Source organism: Nicotiana tabacum, chromosome 17 (assembly GCF_000715075.1).
Source record: "Nicotiana tabacum cultivar K326 chromosome 17, ASM71507v2, whole genome shotgun sequence".
In the NCBI taxonomy this organism is placed as follows: Eukaryota; Viridiplantae; Streptophyta; class Magnoliopsida; order Solanales; family Solanaceae; genus Nicotiana; species Nicotiana tabacum.
This window is the reverse complement of record NC_134096.1, coordinates 133,321,240-133,338,784: the sequence shown is the minus strand read 5'-3', so window position 1 is coordinate 133,338,784 and position 17,545 is coordinate 133,321,240. Positions and strand designations below refer to the sequence as shown.

Genomic DNA, 17,545 nt, shown 5'->3' with positions numbered 1-17,545 from the left:
TCACTCCGGTCGACTCGAATCTAATCATAATTAATTATATTCAATCAATACAAATTATAGGAATAAATTCCATATGAAAATATAAATTTTCTACAAAAATCCGAAATTTAACCCAAAAATCGCCTGTGGGGTCCACATCTCGGAACCCGACAAAAGTTATTAAATATGAACGCCTATTTCGATATAAGTTCAACCATACCAATTTTATCCAATTCCGATAACAACTCGACCTCCAAATCTTAAATTGAACCAAGAGGGGTTTCACAATTTTTTCAAATTAATTCACCGATTAAATGTTAAAAACAACAATGGATTCGGGTAATTTAACCAATATTGAGTTAAGAACACTTACCCCGTTATTTTCTCTGAAAATCTCCCAAAAATCGCCTCATCCCGAGCTCCAATCTGTCAAAAAAAGAAAATTGAGACTTCGTCCCATTTTCAGAACTTAAACTCACTGCCCAGGCTTTTCTTATTCGCGTTCGCGTGACCAGTGTCGCGTTCACGAAAGCCTGACCATGCACAGCATCGTGTTTGCGTTCAAGCTCTCGCGTTCGCGGTAGCCAACTGCCCTCCTTCCTCGCGTTCGCAGTCCAAGCTTCGCGTTCGCAAAGGGTTAATGGTTCAGGGTCCCGGCTCCCCTTCCTTCTTCGCGTTCGCGACCATTACGTCGCGTTCGCGGAAGCTTGACCAGACCTTGCCTCGCGTTCGTGTTCACTGCTTCGCGCTCGTGAAAGTCAAATCTAGCACCCCAAAAATTTCTTCTTCACGAACGCGGGACTTCCTTCGCGTTCGCGAAGAAGGAAACCACACACCAGAATCAGCAGTTCCAAAACAGCTCCAAATGATCCGAAACCACCCCGAAACACACCCGAGGCCCCCAGGACCTCAACTAATCATACCAACCAGTCCCATAACACTTTAAGAACTTGCTCGAGGCCTCAAATCACATCGAACAACATCAAAACGACGAATCGCACTTCAAATCAAAAATCTATGAACTTTGAACTTTCAAATTCTATATCTTGTGCCGAAACATGTCAAATCAATTCGGAATGACTTCAAATTTTGCACACAATTCATAAATGACATAACGAACCTATTCCAATTTCCAGAATCGAATTCCGTCCCCGATATCAAAAAATCAACCCCCCGGTCAAACTTTCCAAAAATTCATCTTTCGTCATTTCAAGCATAATTCCACTACAGACCTCCAAATACTTTTCCAGACACGCTCCTAAGTCCATAATCACCATACGAAGCTTTTGACAACATCAAAATTCCATTCCGGATTCGTTTGCTTAAAAGTCAACTCTTTCCATTTGAACTTCTAAATAAGAATTGTTCTTTTAATTTAATTCTGAATCTTCAGTAAATCAAACTCGACCACACCCACGGGTCATAATACATATTGCGAAGCTACTCGAGACCTTAAGTCACTGAATGAGGCGTACATTTTTAAAACGACAAGTCGGGTTGTTATAGTCTGGTATACATTTCCTTAGAATTGAGACATGAAACACTGGATGAATAAAGGACAACTCAGGAGGAAGTGCCAAACGATAAGCCACAGCTCCCACTCAGTCTAGTATCTCATACGGTCCTATAAACCTGGGGCTCAACTTGCCTCTTTTCCCAAACCGCATCACACCTTTCATATGGGAGACTCGCAGGAACACTTTGTCCCCAATTGTGAATGCTAAATCTCTTCTTCTCTTATCAGCATAAGACTTTTGTCTACTTTGAGCTGCAAGCAATCTCTGTCTGATCAATTGGACCTTGTCCATAGCTTTTTGTACTAGGTCGGGTCCCAATAAGTTAGTATCACCAGCTTCAAATCATCCGATAGGAGAACGATATCTTCTACCATACAATGCTTTGTATGGTGCCATTTGAATACTGGACTGGAAGCTATTGTTGTAAGAAAATTCAGCTAAAGGTAGATAAGCGTCCCAACTACCTCTAAACTCAAGAATGCAAGCTCTCAACATATCCTCCAAGATCTGTATAGTATGTTCAGACTGCCCGTCTGTCTGTGGATGAAATGCAGTGCTAAGATCTACTCGTGTACCCAATGTTTCTTGAAAATATTTCCAAAAGTGTGAGGTAAATTGTGATCCTCTATCAGAGATGATGGATATTGGAACTCCGTGAAGTCGGACAATTTTGTTCATAAATATCTGTACATACCTCACTCCGCCATATGTAGTCTTCACTGGCAAAAGGTGTGCTGATTTCGTCAGTCGATCTACAATCACCCATACAGATTCATAACCTCTTAAGGGTTCGTGGTAACCCGGTAACAAAATCCATAGTAATTCTTTCCCATTTCCACTTTGGAATCTCAATTTGTTGTAGTAGTCTTGCGGGTCGCTGATGCTCAGCCTTGACCTGCTGACAAGTCAAACAACTAGAAACAAAGTTAGCAACATCTTTCTTCATACCTTCCCACCAATAGAATTGCTTCAGGTCTTGGTACATTTTTGTGGATCCAGGATGTATGGTGTATTTAGAGTTGTGGGCTTCTTCAAGAATAGAATGTCTCAACCCATCTACGTCTGCTACACATAGCTTGTCCCCCATTCGAAGCACACCATCACTTTCAACAATCATATCCTTGCTTTTACCAGCTAAGGCCTCATCTCTGTATTTGCATAATCGCTCATCCTCATATTGGGTGGCCTTAATGCGCTCAACTAATGAAGACTTAGCCTGAGCACAAGCCAACAATGCCTCTGAATTTCCGACACTAAATCTGATATCTGTATCTTCTAGTCTCTGAATATCTTTGGCCAAAAGTCTCTTTGCAGGAGCTATATGTGCCAAACTCCCCATAGATTTTCTGCTCAATGCATCAGCCACCACATTGGCTTTTCCAGGATGATACAAAATAGAACAGTCATAGTATTTGAGTAGTTCCATTCATCAGCGTTGCCGAAGATTCAGATCTCTATGCTGAAAGATATACTTCAGACTTTTATGGTCAGTATAAATCTCACAAGTTTTGCCATATAGGTAATGCCTCCAAATTTTTAGAGCAAATACCACTGCAGCCATCTCCAAATCATTTGTAGGATAGTTTTGCTCATGCTTTTTCAATTGTCTCGAAGCATAAGCTATAACACGACCATTTTGCATGAGAACACATCCTAATCCCACCCTCGAGGTGTCACAGAATACTGTAAATCCTCCAGAACCTAATGGCAAGGCTAATATTGGTGCAGTTGTCAAACAGGTTTTGAGTTTTTGAAAGCTCTGCTCACATTCCTCCGTCCACTGAAACTTTACATTTTTCTGTGTTAGCTTAGTCAGTGGCGCTGCTATTCTGGAGAAATCCTGCACAAAATGCCTGTAATAGCCTGTTAAGCCTAAAAAGCTGCGAATCTCTATAGGAGAAGTAGGTCTGGGCCATTTCTGCATAGCTTCGGTCTTCTTAGGGTCTACCATAATTCCATCTTTGGATACCACATGCCCCAGAAATGATACTGAGTCTATCCAAAATTCACACTTCGAGAACTTAGCATAAAGCCGATGTTCTCGCAATGTCTGCAACACAGTCCTGAGATGATCCTCGTGTTCTCCTTGGCTACGAGAATATATCAGGATATCATCAATAAATACTATTACAAATCTATCCAGAAACGGCTTGAACACCCTATTCATTAAATCCATGAATGCAGCTGGAGCATTAGTCAGTCCGAAAGGCATCACAAGGAACTCATAGTGCTTGTATCGAGTTTTAAAAGTAGTCTTAGAAATATCTTCATCTTTGATTCTAAGCTGATGATAACCAGAACGGAGGTCAATCTTTGAAAAGTGGGCAGCTCCTTGTAACTGATCAAACATGTCATCTATACGAGGCAAAGGATATTTATTGCGTATTGTTATCTTGTTCAACTGCCTATAGTCAATGCATATTCTCAGGGATCCGTCTTTCTTCTTTACCAACAGTACTGGTGCACCCCATGGAGATATACTCGGTATGATAAAACCCTTATCTAACAAATCTTGCAGTTGTTGTTTTAGCTCCTTTAACTCTGTTGGTGCCATCCGATATGGCGGTATTGATATGGGTTGTGTGTCAGGTGGCAAATCAATACCAAAATCTATTTCTCGTACTGGAGGCAATCCTGGTAATTCCTCGGGAATTACATCAGAATATTCTCTCACTACTGATACATTTTCTATACTAACTGTTTCCTTTCTTGTGTCATTTACAATAGCTATGAGACCCAAGCAACCTTTCTTCAGCAGTCGTTGAGCCTTCATAAAAGATACAAATTTGCAATTCTCTGGAACCTGACCCCCTTTTAGAGCAAAACTAGGTTCGTTTGTTATCTCAAACTTGACTATCTTTGCATGACAATCGACGATAGCATAGCAGGAAGATAATCAATCCATTCCCATCAGCATGTCAAAGTCAATCATATCAAGTACAATAAGGTCAGCTAGAGTATCTCTACCATCAACCCGAATCTAACAAGCACGATACACGTATTCAGCTAATAGAGACTCTCCAACAGGAGTAGCAACTAGAAAAGGGTCATTCAATAGCTCAGGTTGTCTACTAAACCTCAAAGCAAAGTACGAGGACACATAGGAGTGAGTAGATCCCGGATCAATCAACGCAAGTGCATCAAATGAACAGACAGAAAGTCTACATGTAACCACAGCATTCGAGGCCTGAGCATCCTGCCTAGTAAATGCAAAAACTCTCGTCTGACCTCTACCAGCATTCCCGTGTCCTTGATTCATAGTAGCACGATCTCCAGCACCTCGACCTCTATTTCTTGTACTTATAGCACCTGAAGTATTACGAGTAGTCTGAGTAGGTGCAACTGACTGAATAGAAGCCTGGTTGAAATTTCTCGGAGGCTGAGGGCAATCCCTCAAGTGATGTCCCAACTGACTACACCGAAAGCACACTCGAGTTAGAATACGACATTGGCCCAAATGTGATCTACCACAGGTCTGGCAGACTGGAGTAGTGGCATATATCTGCCCAGAATTATGATGTCCAGAAGATGATGGTCCCCTATTACCCTGTCTGGAATGTGGTATGTATGTGGACTGTGAAGACGAGTGTGTTCCTGTCTGAGAACCCTGTTGTTGTTGTCCCTGATTTCCTGCTCTTCAATTTTCACTAAAACCGCCACCGAAAGACCCTCATGTCATGGCCTTTTTACGTAAATCACTAGTTGCACGCTCCTCAAGTCCCTTGGTTTCAATCTTTCTAGTAAGGTCGACTGCATCAGAGTAGGATAAAGTCTTCATCTGTGGGGCTACTACAGTGTATAGACGACCAACCAATCCATCAACAAACCTCAGAACTCGAGATTCTTCGGTAGGCACTAAGTAAGGGGCATATCTAGCCAACTTACAAAACTTGGTGTTATATATTGACACATCCATATCTGGAGTCTGAACCAATCTCTCAAAGTCTCTAGCATATTTTTGCATCAGGTTGTCCGGAAGAAAATGATTCATGAACAATTTAGTGAATTCGTCCCATGTCAGTGGTGCTGCTCCTGCTGGCCTTCCTAGCAATACAGTTTCATACCATGTGTTGGTCATATCCTCTAGTTTGTATGATGCGAGCTCTACAACTCTCTCACTAGAACATCCTAGAGCACGTAATGCCTTGAGTGTCCCATCCAAGAAACTTTGAGGATCTGCTGAATTATCAGAACCTGTGAATTTTGGTGATTTCAATTTCAGGAACTCTTATAGGGATACTTCCTTATTCCCGAAAGTCCGAGTCTGTGCAGGTGCTTGTGTCTGTAAAGTAGCCTGAGGAGCTGAACTTCCACCCTGAGTAGGCACCAATGCCTCTAACACATTCAATAATCTTGCCACTGCATCTGCAGGTAAGGCAACAATAGGCACAACAGTTGGCACTGGTGGTGGAGCGTCCTGAACTCCATGCCCTTGCACTTGATCTGGCATAGCAGCTTGGGGTTGACCCATGTTTCCAATTTCAGGTTGAGGGGCAATTTGTCTTCTAGTTTGATGAACGCCAACTTGACCGCCACCCCGGGTAGCACCACGTCCAGCAGATGAGGGTGTGCGTGTCCTAGCCATCTGCGAAAGAAATATTCCAAAGTCAATCTCAAGTTATCTTAACGCACGATCAAAGAATGAAAGAAGAGAAAATATTCCTAGATGTTCAGTAGCCTCAAGATCATAAGTATGGGCGCCTACATACCCATGAACAAGACTCTACTAAACATTGCTCCATGACTCGGGACTTAAATCCTAAGCTCTGATACCAACTTTGTCACGACCCAATTTAGGATCGTGACCAGCGCTTAGGAGCAAGTGCTCCCAAGTAAGCCTCATCGGTATTTTACAAAGAATCGGGCAGAGTTTTCCCTGTTTTGGACTATCTAAAAAGTTTTCCTGTCTCAAAATCAACAACCAACCATCCTAATATCAAACTAAATAATCGACAACTTATCAATTAACCAAAATAAGTCTCCACCATTACTAATCAATCCACTAACAACCAGAAATACTAATTTATCTCCAACTTTGATAATTAAAAACGATACTCAGCATAAGACTATAATAACAAAAGAATACTCATGACACTAAAATATTGACTATGGAGCGACTCTAAGAGTTCAAAGAAAGACCATAACAATAAATAAAATCTCCGGTCACACGAACAAGTGCGAGACTCACCAAGAACTATCAACCTAGGCGCTCTAATTAATGAAATCCTCGCCTGCGTCAACTGCTGTCTCTGTAAAAAAAAAAAATTAGCGGGGAATGAGTCGCTAGCTCAGTGAATAATAACACTTAACCACAACCGTTTTTATTGGGGACAAGTCAGAAAGCATGCTAGTATCTCACACAGAAATAACATAAAAATGCCCTTTCAGAAACAATAAATAATTTTCAGTCTCATCATGCTTTTCTTATAGTATAATACAATTAACAATTCAGTAATAAGTTCGGTAACCACTGTATAATATCAATATTCACATTTGGAAGGTTTCAATGAACGGATCATGTAATCGGTATAACTGTAGACTTCTTCGCAAGAAGTCAAATATAACGGTAGTCCCTACTCGAGGAAAATCGGTAACGTTATGCTAGTTCTACCTTCCCACAAGCGAGGGTTATAACGGTAATCGGTAATTACAAGGTGCACCAGGTCTAACGAACCCGCTGTTAGCTAACGGATCCTTCAAAGTCTACTCCCATTTATACTTGTCTTTGTATCCGTATATACTCATAGAAAAATATTTTAAAACAATATAGGGCATGTCGGTTCTTATCAAATCATGTAATTTCATTTCGATAACAGTAAATTCAAGTAACGGTAAAACATATCTTATGACAACAAGGATATTTAAAACAACTGTAATCATGTCAAAAATCTATTCGGTATCATATCGAGTAAAAGACTTGTCCCATATGCAACTCAAAATAATCGGTAACATATTCATAATAGAAATCATGTGTAAATCATGCAAGTTATGAAAACACAAATTGCGGTAAGATTACTACTCACAGTACTCGTGCCGAAATACCAAATGCTTCACCTCGAGCAATTCGTACAACTTCCTCCAATCAATCTATAATTACATAATATCGATCTCATGTTAATTTTCTTGTTTAGGCTAAATCCATCACTAGTTTAGAATACCCAATCCCCCAAGTTTTATATTTAACTCTTAATTCGCCGAATTATAGTTACCCATATATGAGTAATTACTAATCTATCAACTCCAACCTATTCATATAATATACCCAGTTAATTTAAGAAAAAGTCTCATGAATTTCTCCAAATTTTCTTAGCTTTATCTTTCAAATTCTTAATCCAATTCCAAAATTATATCTACTCAGCCCTATCAGAATTATGTATATAAAATTCCATTGTCTTAAAAGAGGAGAAATACATGTAACTACCTGGAGTGTAGTGCTGAAACCCAAGGAATTGTATGCGAAAGATGATATGAAACACGATCTTCGACGCTAAAGAAACACCCGAGACTCTCTTTCTTTTGTTTTTCCCGTCCGATGCTTTCTTCCTTTCCTTCTAGGGATTTTTCTTTCTTTTGTTTTTCTCGTTCAATGCTTTCTTCCTTTCCTTCTAGGAATTTTTCTTTTTTTCTTTTCTTCTGAAACCGTTGCTTCTGTCTGCGTTTCCCCTTCCCCTAATCCCCTTCCCCTAATCCCTTTCAATTTGGCAGATAGATGTTTGTTTTGATTTTTTTTTTTTTTCTAACCCTCGTAACTTGTGTCACGTTAATGGGCTAAGCCCACTTGTATTCTTTCTTCTTTTTGTTTTGTTTATTCAGTTTTTTTTTTTTTTTTTGTAGTTAGTTTCTTATAATTATTATTATTATTATTATGCTAATGACCAATACACCATTATAAAAAAAATATAGGGTATTACGCACAAGTACTTACATTTCTCCTACCATCCTAACATAACACACACACTTGCAACAGAAATATTTTTCTAATGCAAGTCACTGGAAGTAATTAGACAGCATTGTTTAACTCTCAGGATCAGAGAAATACACAGGGCTATCCAAATCGCCCATTTGTGCAGAAGCGAATGACTCAGAACTATCAACACTTGAGAGGGAGGAAGGCGATCCATCAGAGTCCGACATCCCTCCATCATGCATAATGAGGTGTTCATCATCAATCTCCGATGTATCTGATCCAGAACCACCTAGGAGAAGCTTGTTTATCGCTCCTTTTGCAGTTTCCGTGAACCATTCGTCCTCAGGTAGGGCACTGATAAAGAAAAGACATATTCAATGATGAGCATACGCCTAAGGAAGGTGAAAAGCAGTAAGCTAAGTGAACAAGGTATACCTTTGTGGATCTATGCCCCTGGCAGAAAACGTCCTGACTGCACGTGCAATTATGTCTGACGCTATTTGATGCACTTGCCTGGATGGATAGCCAGCAAATCGTGCAATTTCAACAGTGAAGTGCATGTCAAGAATTAACTGTCGAACAAAAAGTTGATATCAAGATAGGGAGAAGGTGTTATCATAACCTATAGAAAATCAAAATACTTGCTTAAAAAGGGAGTATTTCGTGTTGAATATCAGAAATCTGAATGTTAACATAGAAATACCCCGGTCTAAGACTAAGGTATCATTTTGGTATTTCACCAAAGTTAACGGCTAATGGGAGAATACTTTAAGGTCTTAACTGTTGAACTAACCAATTAACATCTTACACTGATTGGGCTAAACCGCTAAAGTAATAAGGGCATGGACAAGATACCCTCATTTTCAAACACCTATATACCCAGAGAGTTACTTTCAGAAAAAGGTAAGATATTAATCACTGTCCTATTCCCAACTACATATCCTTGAGAAATGTCCATTCAGGAATTTCTCTACAGTTGAGGACTTGAATCTGCAATAGAGCCATACAATTTATTCTGTTGTGCTACTCTTCATACAGAGTTCAAATTAAACAAAGTTATAACAGCTCCTACACACCATTCTGAATTGAATGAAAAACTCGGGAAGTAGGCTTGATGACAGGTGATAAGGAGGGGAAAAGTAAAGAAGAAATTGTGCTACACTGTATTATATTTGAGGTAGTACAGCTAAAGACAAGGTAGTAGATAAAACAAAATACCTGCTGCAAACCCAGCGGCTGCAGAGGAGCCGACTCATCCTCTAGAACACTCCAAAATTCTTGTTCATCAGACAACCATATTACCACAGTCTCAGTCAGCCGGGCAAGCAAAACCTTCTGTATCTTCTCTCTTCCTAGAAGAACATCTCCTGCCACAGTTGCTAATTGCTGCAGCTTACCAAATAATGCCTACATATTTGAACAGTGAAGTATTTTATAAGGTTCTCATTTAGCAGAAACTCTTGAAAGCACTCCAGAAAAAATTGCAGAACATTAGAACTTGGGCAGGTTGATAAGAACTGTCAAACAGTTCTAAATGACCATCAGAGAGACCACATAAATCTATGTTTTCAGAGCATAATGCTTCAAATTTCAAATCCCAGGGAGCACCCCCTGCTTGAGCTTTATAATAAAGCCTAACGAGCATCAGCTGAATAATTTGATGAATGGTTGTCTAATAAAAACAAAATAAAAAGATTCTCCTTATGTTGCTGCTATAAAGCAGTGATAGGTGACAAGCAGAAAAAACTGGAGCTGAAGGTTTTGAAAGTGGAGTTACATACTAACAGGAACATAAATGATGAACCAGAAACTCAATAGAAGAAGCATTAATTCACTTGGGATAAAGGAAAATTACACATTCAGTTCTTCCAATTCACAAAAAGGAAAACTAAATTAATCTCGCACCATTTTAGCGAAGGGGAAAAAGAAGTGAACAAACTAAAATGGGCAAAAGAATTAGCTAGGGTGTGCTATTCACAGCACGAATTAGTAAGGATCATTTTGGGAACTAGGACAAAAGGGAATTACAGTACCTGAAATGGCAATGAAGGAAGCGGATCGGTGTGCCAAATTGTATCTTCCCTGACACCACTCAAATAAATCTGTGCATCTAATCGTGCATCACCATCTCTTGAGTATATGAAATTAACAACATATTGTTGACAGAAATTATCTCTAAGTTTGTCCAGCGAATGCTGAAGTTGACGCCTCCAGTCCTTGAGCTCTACGGTATTGTTTGCGGCAGGCATCATATTTTCAGAACCCACTTCCTTGCTTTCATTTAGAACATTCCAAATTCTAGATACAACCATAGGCAATAGTTCCTCAGCAATGGTAAATGCAGTTCCCAATAGAGCAAGCTGCTCAGAGTCTGTTTCAGCTCTAAAAAGAACAGGTTCTTTCAGCTCTGTGAGATTGTCATCCTCAGAGAGTCCAGGTAGACCTTTAATCAATGCATCCACATACTTGTCAAAAAGATGTGAAATTCTGGTCAATATGTTAGCTCCAAAATGTAGAATGACTAACTGGGTGAGCTTCTCCACTATTTCCTGCAAAAGAGGAGAAAGTTGCTGAACAAATTATTATTAAGCCATCATTAAACGAAACAGACACCTGATGCACTGTTATTGTTCTTTTGTCCTTTTTCATATGTTGCAGTTCAAAGCAATCTCAAAAATCAATCTTTGCTCCTACTTGAGCAGTGAAAAATACTTGAGATATCTATTTAAGTGGCACAACATCGTAGGTCATCCTAATATTGCAGCTAGCAGAATCCAGCAGAAAGAGAAAGAAATCATGTGCCAAGAAAGAGAAAGAAATCACACACTTATTCATATATACTGCACTATTGTAAATAGTAGTTGCGCCACCATGCTGAATATGCAGCTATAAGTATGTTACATACAGGACATGGCTCTTTTTCTCCCTTCTTCACCTGCAAAGCAGAAAGGTTCTTTGACAGAGTGGCACTTCCATTTTTTATACTATTTTCTGCTCAAGAAATATTTGTTTTCTTGGACCAAGTAGACACTTTTTAGACCCCAAGGTTCTTCCTATTTCTGCTAATGAATCAAGTAGTTGAATATACAAGAGTGTGTGTGTGTGTGTGCGAGCGAGAGAAAGAGAGAGAGAGAGAGAGAGAGAGAAGGGGGGGGGGGGGGAGAGAGAAGAATGAAGAGAATAAAGCATCTGGATTTGATCTACCAGTCTCTCGACAGATTCAGCTGTCTAGAAAGGCCAATCATGGAGAGTTGACAAGACCATCAAGAAGATCTGGGTGATGATCCCTGCAGTTACTTTTTGGTGCTAGTGGAATGAAAGGAATCATAGATGTTTTTATGGGATCTCAACTCCAACTCACTCTCTTAAAGCTAGATGTCTGCTTAACCTTTTTTGCTGGACTAACTTAACTGTAATTAGCTCTGATCTATTTTTCGATTTTGTTAGTTCCCTAATGTTTTGACTGACACAATGTAAAGGGGCTAACAAACTAGTATTTTTGTGTTCTGGTGCTTTTGTTCTTCGGTAACTTTGCATCTTCTTGATGCCTTTTATTAATGAAACACCTTAGTTCATCTTTTAAAAAAAAAAAAAGGACAATCATGGAGGTCTATAAAAAGAACATTATAGGTTACAAATTGCTTAATATTCTTGCAAGAATACGCAAACCAATAAGCCAAGTTATGCAGAAGAACTTGCAATACAACTATAACAAGAGGAAGGAAGTCTTTATCGAGGGGAATCAGAAAACAAGGGGATGTAGGAAGGAGGGCAAATTGTGCAAACTAAAATGGCACTGTGCACTTCGTCAAGCTAAGTGCACTGAGATACAGTATTAACACGTAAGCAATCAGATGATCGGACATTAATAATAAGGATTGAGACCTTACTTTGACTACATATATGAATCTCATTCCACTTTCAACAAGCAGAGTATCAGATGTAGTTGCGAATGTAGATAAAGGAGATGCAAAGCGAGGTGATAAAGGCTTCCCTTCATCACTTGAAGCAAAATCAAGAACCGCTTTTCTGGCTCGTATGAAGTTCAACTCAAGGACTTCTTCCATATATGGGCGCAAAAGTACCAAGAGTAATTTCGATAGTTTAAGGCCCTGTTTCTCCAAGGCATTACAGTGATTAAGACTGGCCTGAGCACAAACACTTGCGGCATGTAAAGCAGGAGCTCCATCAGAAGGCGGTGCATGTTCTTTAACCAACCGTACAAAGTATTCAATTTCCCTTTCTGCCCACTGAATAATTCTGTTGCTATAAACAGGATTGTCACCAAACATCGTGCCGGATTCCTTAGTAGTCAAAGAAATGGTAGAGAATACAAGGTTAGACAATGTAGCCGAATAAGTCTCGGGATAACAAGGACAAAGGGGCAGGAAAGCCTCAATACTTTTCTGGAGACGAGATCTGTACGACTTAATAAGTAGCTGATGTGCCAAAGAACCTTTCCCGAGCTTAAGCAAACCAGACAAGGCCTTCTTAAGTTCGACAATACCAATTGAGGGTCGTTCTGTGATCTCAACCAGCTGATTCTCGAGCATCTTTTTTCTTTTAGACAAAGCAGACTTAAATAATGATGGTTCAGTAGATGAAGTGTCTCCTGAACTTTTCAGCTCAGGATGACTTCTTTCTTTAGCATCTATTGCCTCTATTGCTTCTTCAATCTTGTGCTCGGCTAGAAGAACATCAATATTCTCCAAGAATAACACGTTTTCATCTTCCATGGCATTCATGAGGGTATCACCATAATCAGAGCTTTGAAGACTTTCATTAGCTTCTTGGACATCACCACTAGCTCGGCTCCATTCATCCAGTTCTCTACATACACCATTCATGAGATCTTGAACAAGAATCCCCTGGGCTGATATATGCTTTCTAAGCTCATTGAGCTCATGTTCTGTTTCCACAACTTCCTCAGACAATCTACAATGACAACAACAGATTAGAAGTTAACCTTTGCACACATGTACCATAACATGGATTCAGTTACAGTTGTGTATCTGATAAGAGTGTATATAAGTATCTGATACGCTTTTGGCCAATCATTCAGTGTATTTTAAAGAATCTGCAGACAGGACCCATATCCAAGTTGCACCCGTTTGGCATGGGTATATCAAGGCAAATGAAAAACACATACTCCCTCCGTTTCAAAAAGAATGAACTTGTTTCCTTTTTAGTCAGTTTCAAAAAGAATGAACCCTTTCTAAATTTGGAAACAATGTAACTTTAAAATTCCCCTTTTACCCTAGATGAGATGATTTATAGCCACACAAATATCTATGGATTGTTTCAGACCACAAGTTTCAAAGTATTCTCTTTTTTCTTAGACTTCGTGCCCAGTCAAATAGGCATAAACTAATTGAAACGGAGGGAGTATAACATAGATCAGGAGATGATAAATTGAAGGTGATCAGTAGAAAAAAACAAGTACATAATGCATAAAGCAGCTCAATGCAAAAAATAGCCAGTAACGCAAAAAAGAACAGCTGGACATGCAATGTTCAGAACGCCTAAATGCAAGTAATCAGTCGACCTAAATCTATGGAGATTGTTAACACCATCCACATTATCATCTAGAGATGGTAAGTTGAACAGTTAGTAACTTTCTCTTTCAATGTGCTTTTGCATCTCTTCCTTGTGTTTTTGTCGATAAGAAACTATGTCGTGTAGCCTTCTCCAATATAAAGGATCCCATAATAATTAGGAACATAAGAAGAGCAATGTGATGCTAGCACGTAAAGCTTTCGTTATTGGTGTTAGCACCACTTCTGATCAAAATTGATAATGGAACCACTAGATTTTGTTAAATCCAACTGTTATTCTGTTAAATTAACTCTTATTATCCTTCTTTAAATATTTTTAAAAAAATATAACTAACGAACAAACAACAAAACAAAAAAAAAATAGAAGGTTACCTATAAGAAGGGAAACATGAAACAGGGGCCAAAGTGCATTTTTCCAATTAAATATTAGATATCTTCTAATTCTTTGCTTATAACCACTGTTTAGACTGATTTATCTCCCCACTTTCTGCTTCTTACCGTTTCTCCTTCCATGTTTGAGACACGTCATCGCACAACAAAAGTTCTCACTAATTAACCCCCCCCCCCCCCCAAACCAAAGAAACAAAAAACAAAGAGGGAGCTCTTAGAACCAATAGATGGAAAGACAAGTCTATTTCCTATACAGTTCTAAGCAAGGATTCTCAGTACAAGAGACTATATAACATCAAGAGAAAACTAATAAATAGTGCACACAGTTGGGTTGCTTTTGGTCCTTCTAGACATGGGAAATGTGTCCATGTGCTACCGACATGAACTCAATGTCAGACTCAAGTATGACTCCAAATACATAGACTAACAGATAGTTTTCATTACCTCCGAGCTGCGAAAGGATGCATTACACTATTTCACATCTCTTTGAGGTGGTAGTACCTGTATTTTACCTAAGATGATGCACGTTTACTCATCTAGTGCAAAGTTTTAAGATAGCTTTTTCTATTGTATCCGTGTAAGTTTTAAGTTTTCAACAGAATGGTAACCGCAGCTTCCATATGAAAGTCAGAAAACACGGTTTGTGAAGACGTCGCAAGAAATGATGAAACAGAATAATCTTCAACCCACTTTTGGTCTAGTAAAAGAGTTTCATCAACCAATACCTCAAGAAGGCCAAGCACTTTGTTCGGGTATTACCACACAAGTTCTCCACCGCATCCTTCAAATCCAAAAGCTCAAAGCAGATTTTCCTAATTCCCTGCACAACTCGGAACATTAAACTGGGTAACCACAATAAAAGACAAAAATGACGAATCAACAAGCACCCTGGAAATAGTGGAAAATATAGATTTCTTTGATTTCACATGTGAAAGAAAGCAAGACACCATCATATCCCAACTAGAGAAACTTAAACCACGGTCTAGAGACAACTATATTGCAGGGCTCCGAAATATATTCTCAGTAAATTCCAACACTAATTATCATTTCCCCCATGAGCTATTGGAAAATTAATGGAAACAGAAATGGAGAAAGGCAAGAAGCATAGCAGGACTACCTTCAAAACGTTCCTACTCAAGGAAATGGAGTATGCATATTTGGGAACAAAACAAAAATGCATGACCATAAAACTTCAGGAAGACGTAAGCCTAATATCAGACAGACTATTTCAACATTTCACAATAGCACCACAGTTTTACCTCCGGCACTCAAAAAATTAACCTAGAAAATCAAATTGAATTTGAACTCCCAAAATAAAAGTTCAGTTCCTCTTCAGCAAGCACAACTAGGCTTTTGCTTGAAATATGGACACCCCAAGAAACTAAACAAAATAAGAATTTCAAAAAATAAGGAGCACCTACAGAAACTCACAAATTTAGCTCAGAAAACAGATCAACCTCAAGAAAAGAATAAACAAACTTGCACGTTTCATCAAAGCACCAAAATTTAACTTCCAGCACTTGAAGTCCATGAAAACTAAAGAACACCCAGATGAGTAGTCACAAATTTGGTTCAGAATATTGATCAAAATTTAAAACACACACACACACAACGATAAGAGCAGTTGAATTTGCTAGCACACTTAATTTCTCAGCAATTAACCAAAATGGGGGTGAAACGGAAGTAGAGGAGAGAGAGAGAGAGAGAGTACTTTTTCAGTTTTGGATTGGTAAATGGAGTCGATCTTGGATTGGGGGGTCACACTTTCGATACATGGGAAATCATCTTCTTCTTCACTGCTTTCCATCCTCATTTTTCCTGTTACAGCGACAACAGACCCCCAAACTCCCAGTAGATTTTCCGCTTTGCAGCTGTTGAAAATGGGAAATGAAGAGAGATACAGAGTTCACTGGACTTCACTTGAAATCAGCATTCGAAATAAGTAGCCTTTCTACATGTGCGTGTTGAGGTTCCCCCTCTTTTTTTTTTTTCTTTTCTTTTTTTTTGTTTGGGGAAGAGGGGAGGAGGGAAGGCTTGCTTGCAAATGGAGATTTTGTGAAACAAAACTATGTTTAGCGCATACATAATTTATAATTGCCTATTATTTGCATTAACTTTACTTTATCTCCATTTGTGAAATAAAACTTACTCCCTCCGGTCCACCTTAAGGGTCTGTTTCGAAAGCCATCCGCTAATTGGAATTGGTATAATTACTAGGGTAGTAATAACACAGCCTAATAATTACAACGATTTGTTTGTTTGTTATAGCATAATTACATTGTAATTACAAGCGTGTTGTTTGGTTGCATAAGTTAATTACACAGTTAAATTAAATTTTAAATAAAATAATTATCAAAATTTAAAAGTTAATATAATAAATATATGTCTATAAATAATTTTTATAAGTATAAATAATATTAGATTTGATATTTAAGATGCATATTTTTTCTTCAATATACACTAATTAGTAATCATATATTTATAATTAATATTGTAAAAATGATTGATATATATTTCTAACTTAATAATAAATAGTTTAATTATTTATAACAACTAAAAACATACGTTTTGTAAGAACATCATGGAATGCATGTTTGATAAAATAAATTGATATTTATAAATATAATGTCATAACATTATGCAAATGTTTGACAAAATTATCTATCAATTCTAACTAAAAAATAAACAACATATAATGTGAAATAACAAGTTAATATTACTAAAACAAGTAAATTGGAACCATAAGTATAACACAATTTTAAAATCCCACCAAAAAAAATTACTTTAACATATGTCAGATTTCAACATAATAAAAATAATTTTCAATACAACTTTAGACTAGAAAATATAATAAGTTTATAATCTCATTCAATAACGTAGTTACGCAAAATAAAAAATAAAATAAATAAAACTTAGTATAATTAGCAACCAAAAAAAAAAAGACATGAAGAGAAACTCTCTCAAGAATTATCCCCTTCCCCCTGGATGGCCTCACCCCTATCCCCACAGGACCAACTATCACCATTGACACTAAAACCCCTAGACCCACCGGATAATATTTCAACTCCGATGGAAGTTGAATCAACTCCAAAAGAAAGGGTTAACACCTTTAAGGAAATGCTAGCGGACGAGAACTTGACAAAGTCAAGCACATACAATTATCAGTACCACCAACTAGAGACAACTCTAAATTCAAC

The 17,545-nt window shown here is 38.3% G+C and overlaps 1 protein-coding gene across 1 annotated transcript; it reads right to left on the bottom strand.

Annotated features, from left to right (window-relative positions):
• Positions 1-8,382: 8,382 nt before the first annotated feature.
• LOC107784018 (exocyst complex component EXO84C) lies at positions 8,383-16,411 on the bottom strand. The gene is made up of 7 exons (XM_016605067.2): positions 16,060-16,411; positions 15,074-15,168; positions 12,294-13,338; positions 10,437-10,952; positions 9,622-9,810; positions 8,839-8,975; positions 8,383-8,757 (listed from the first exon to the last, which is right to left on the bottom strand). Exons 1-7 carry the CDS (start codon positions 16,159-16,161, stop codon positions 8,511-8,513), a joined length of 2,331 nt encoding a protein of 776 aa, XP_016460553.1. The 5' UTR covers positions 16,162-16,411; the 3' UTR covers positions 8,383-8,510.
• Between the last annotated feature and the right edge of the window lie 1,134 nt (positions 16,412-17,545).

Excerpts from the sequence above, each read along its gene's own strand:
- LOC107784018 (XM_016605067.2), bottom strand. The coding sequence starts at position 16,161 with ATGAGGATGGAAAGCAGTGAAGAAGAAGATGATTTCCCATGTATCGAA. Across the intron at positions 10,953-12,293 it reads GATTCATATATGTAGTCAAA|GAAATAGTGGAGAAGCTCAC; the intron begins GTAAGGTCTCAA and ends CCTCTTTTGCAG. Across the intron at positions 9,811-10,436 it reads TTCCTTCATTGCCATTTCAG|GCATTATTTGGTAAGCTGCA; the intron begins GTACTGTAATTC and ends TCAAATATGTAG.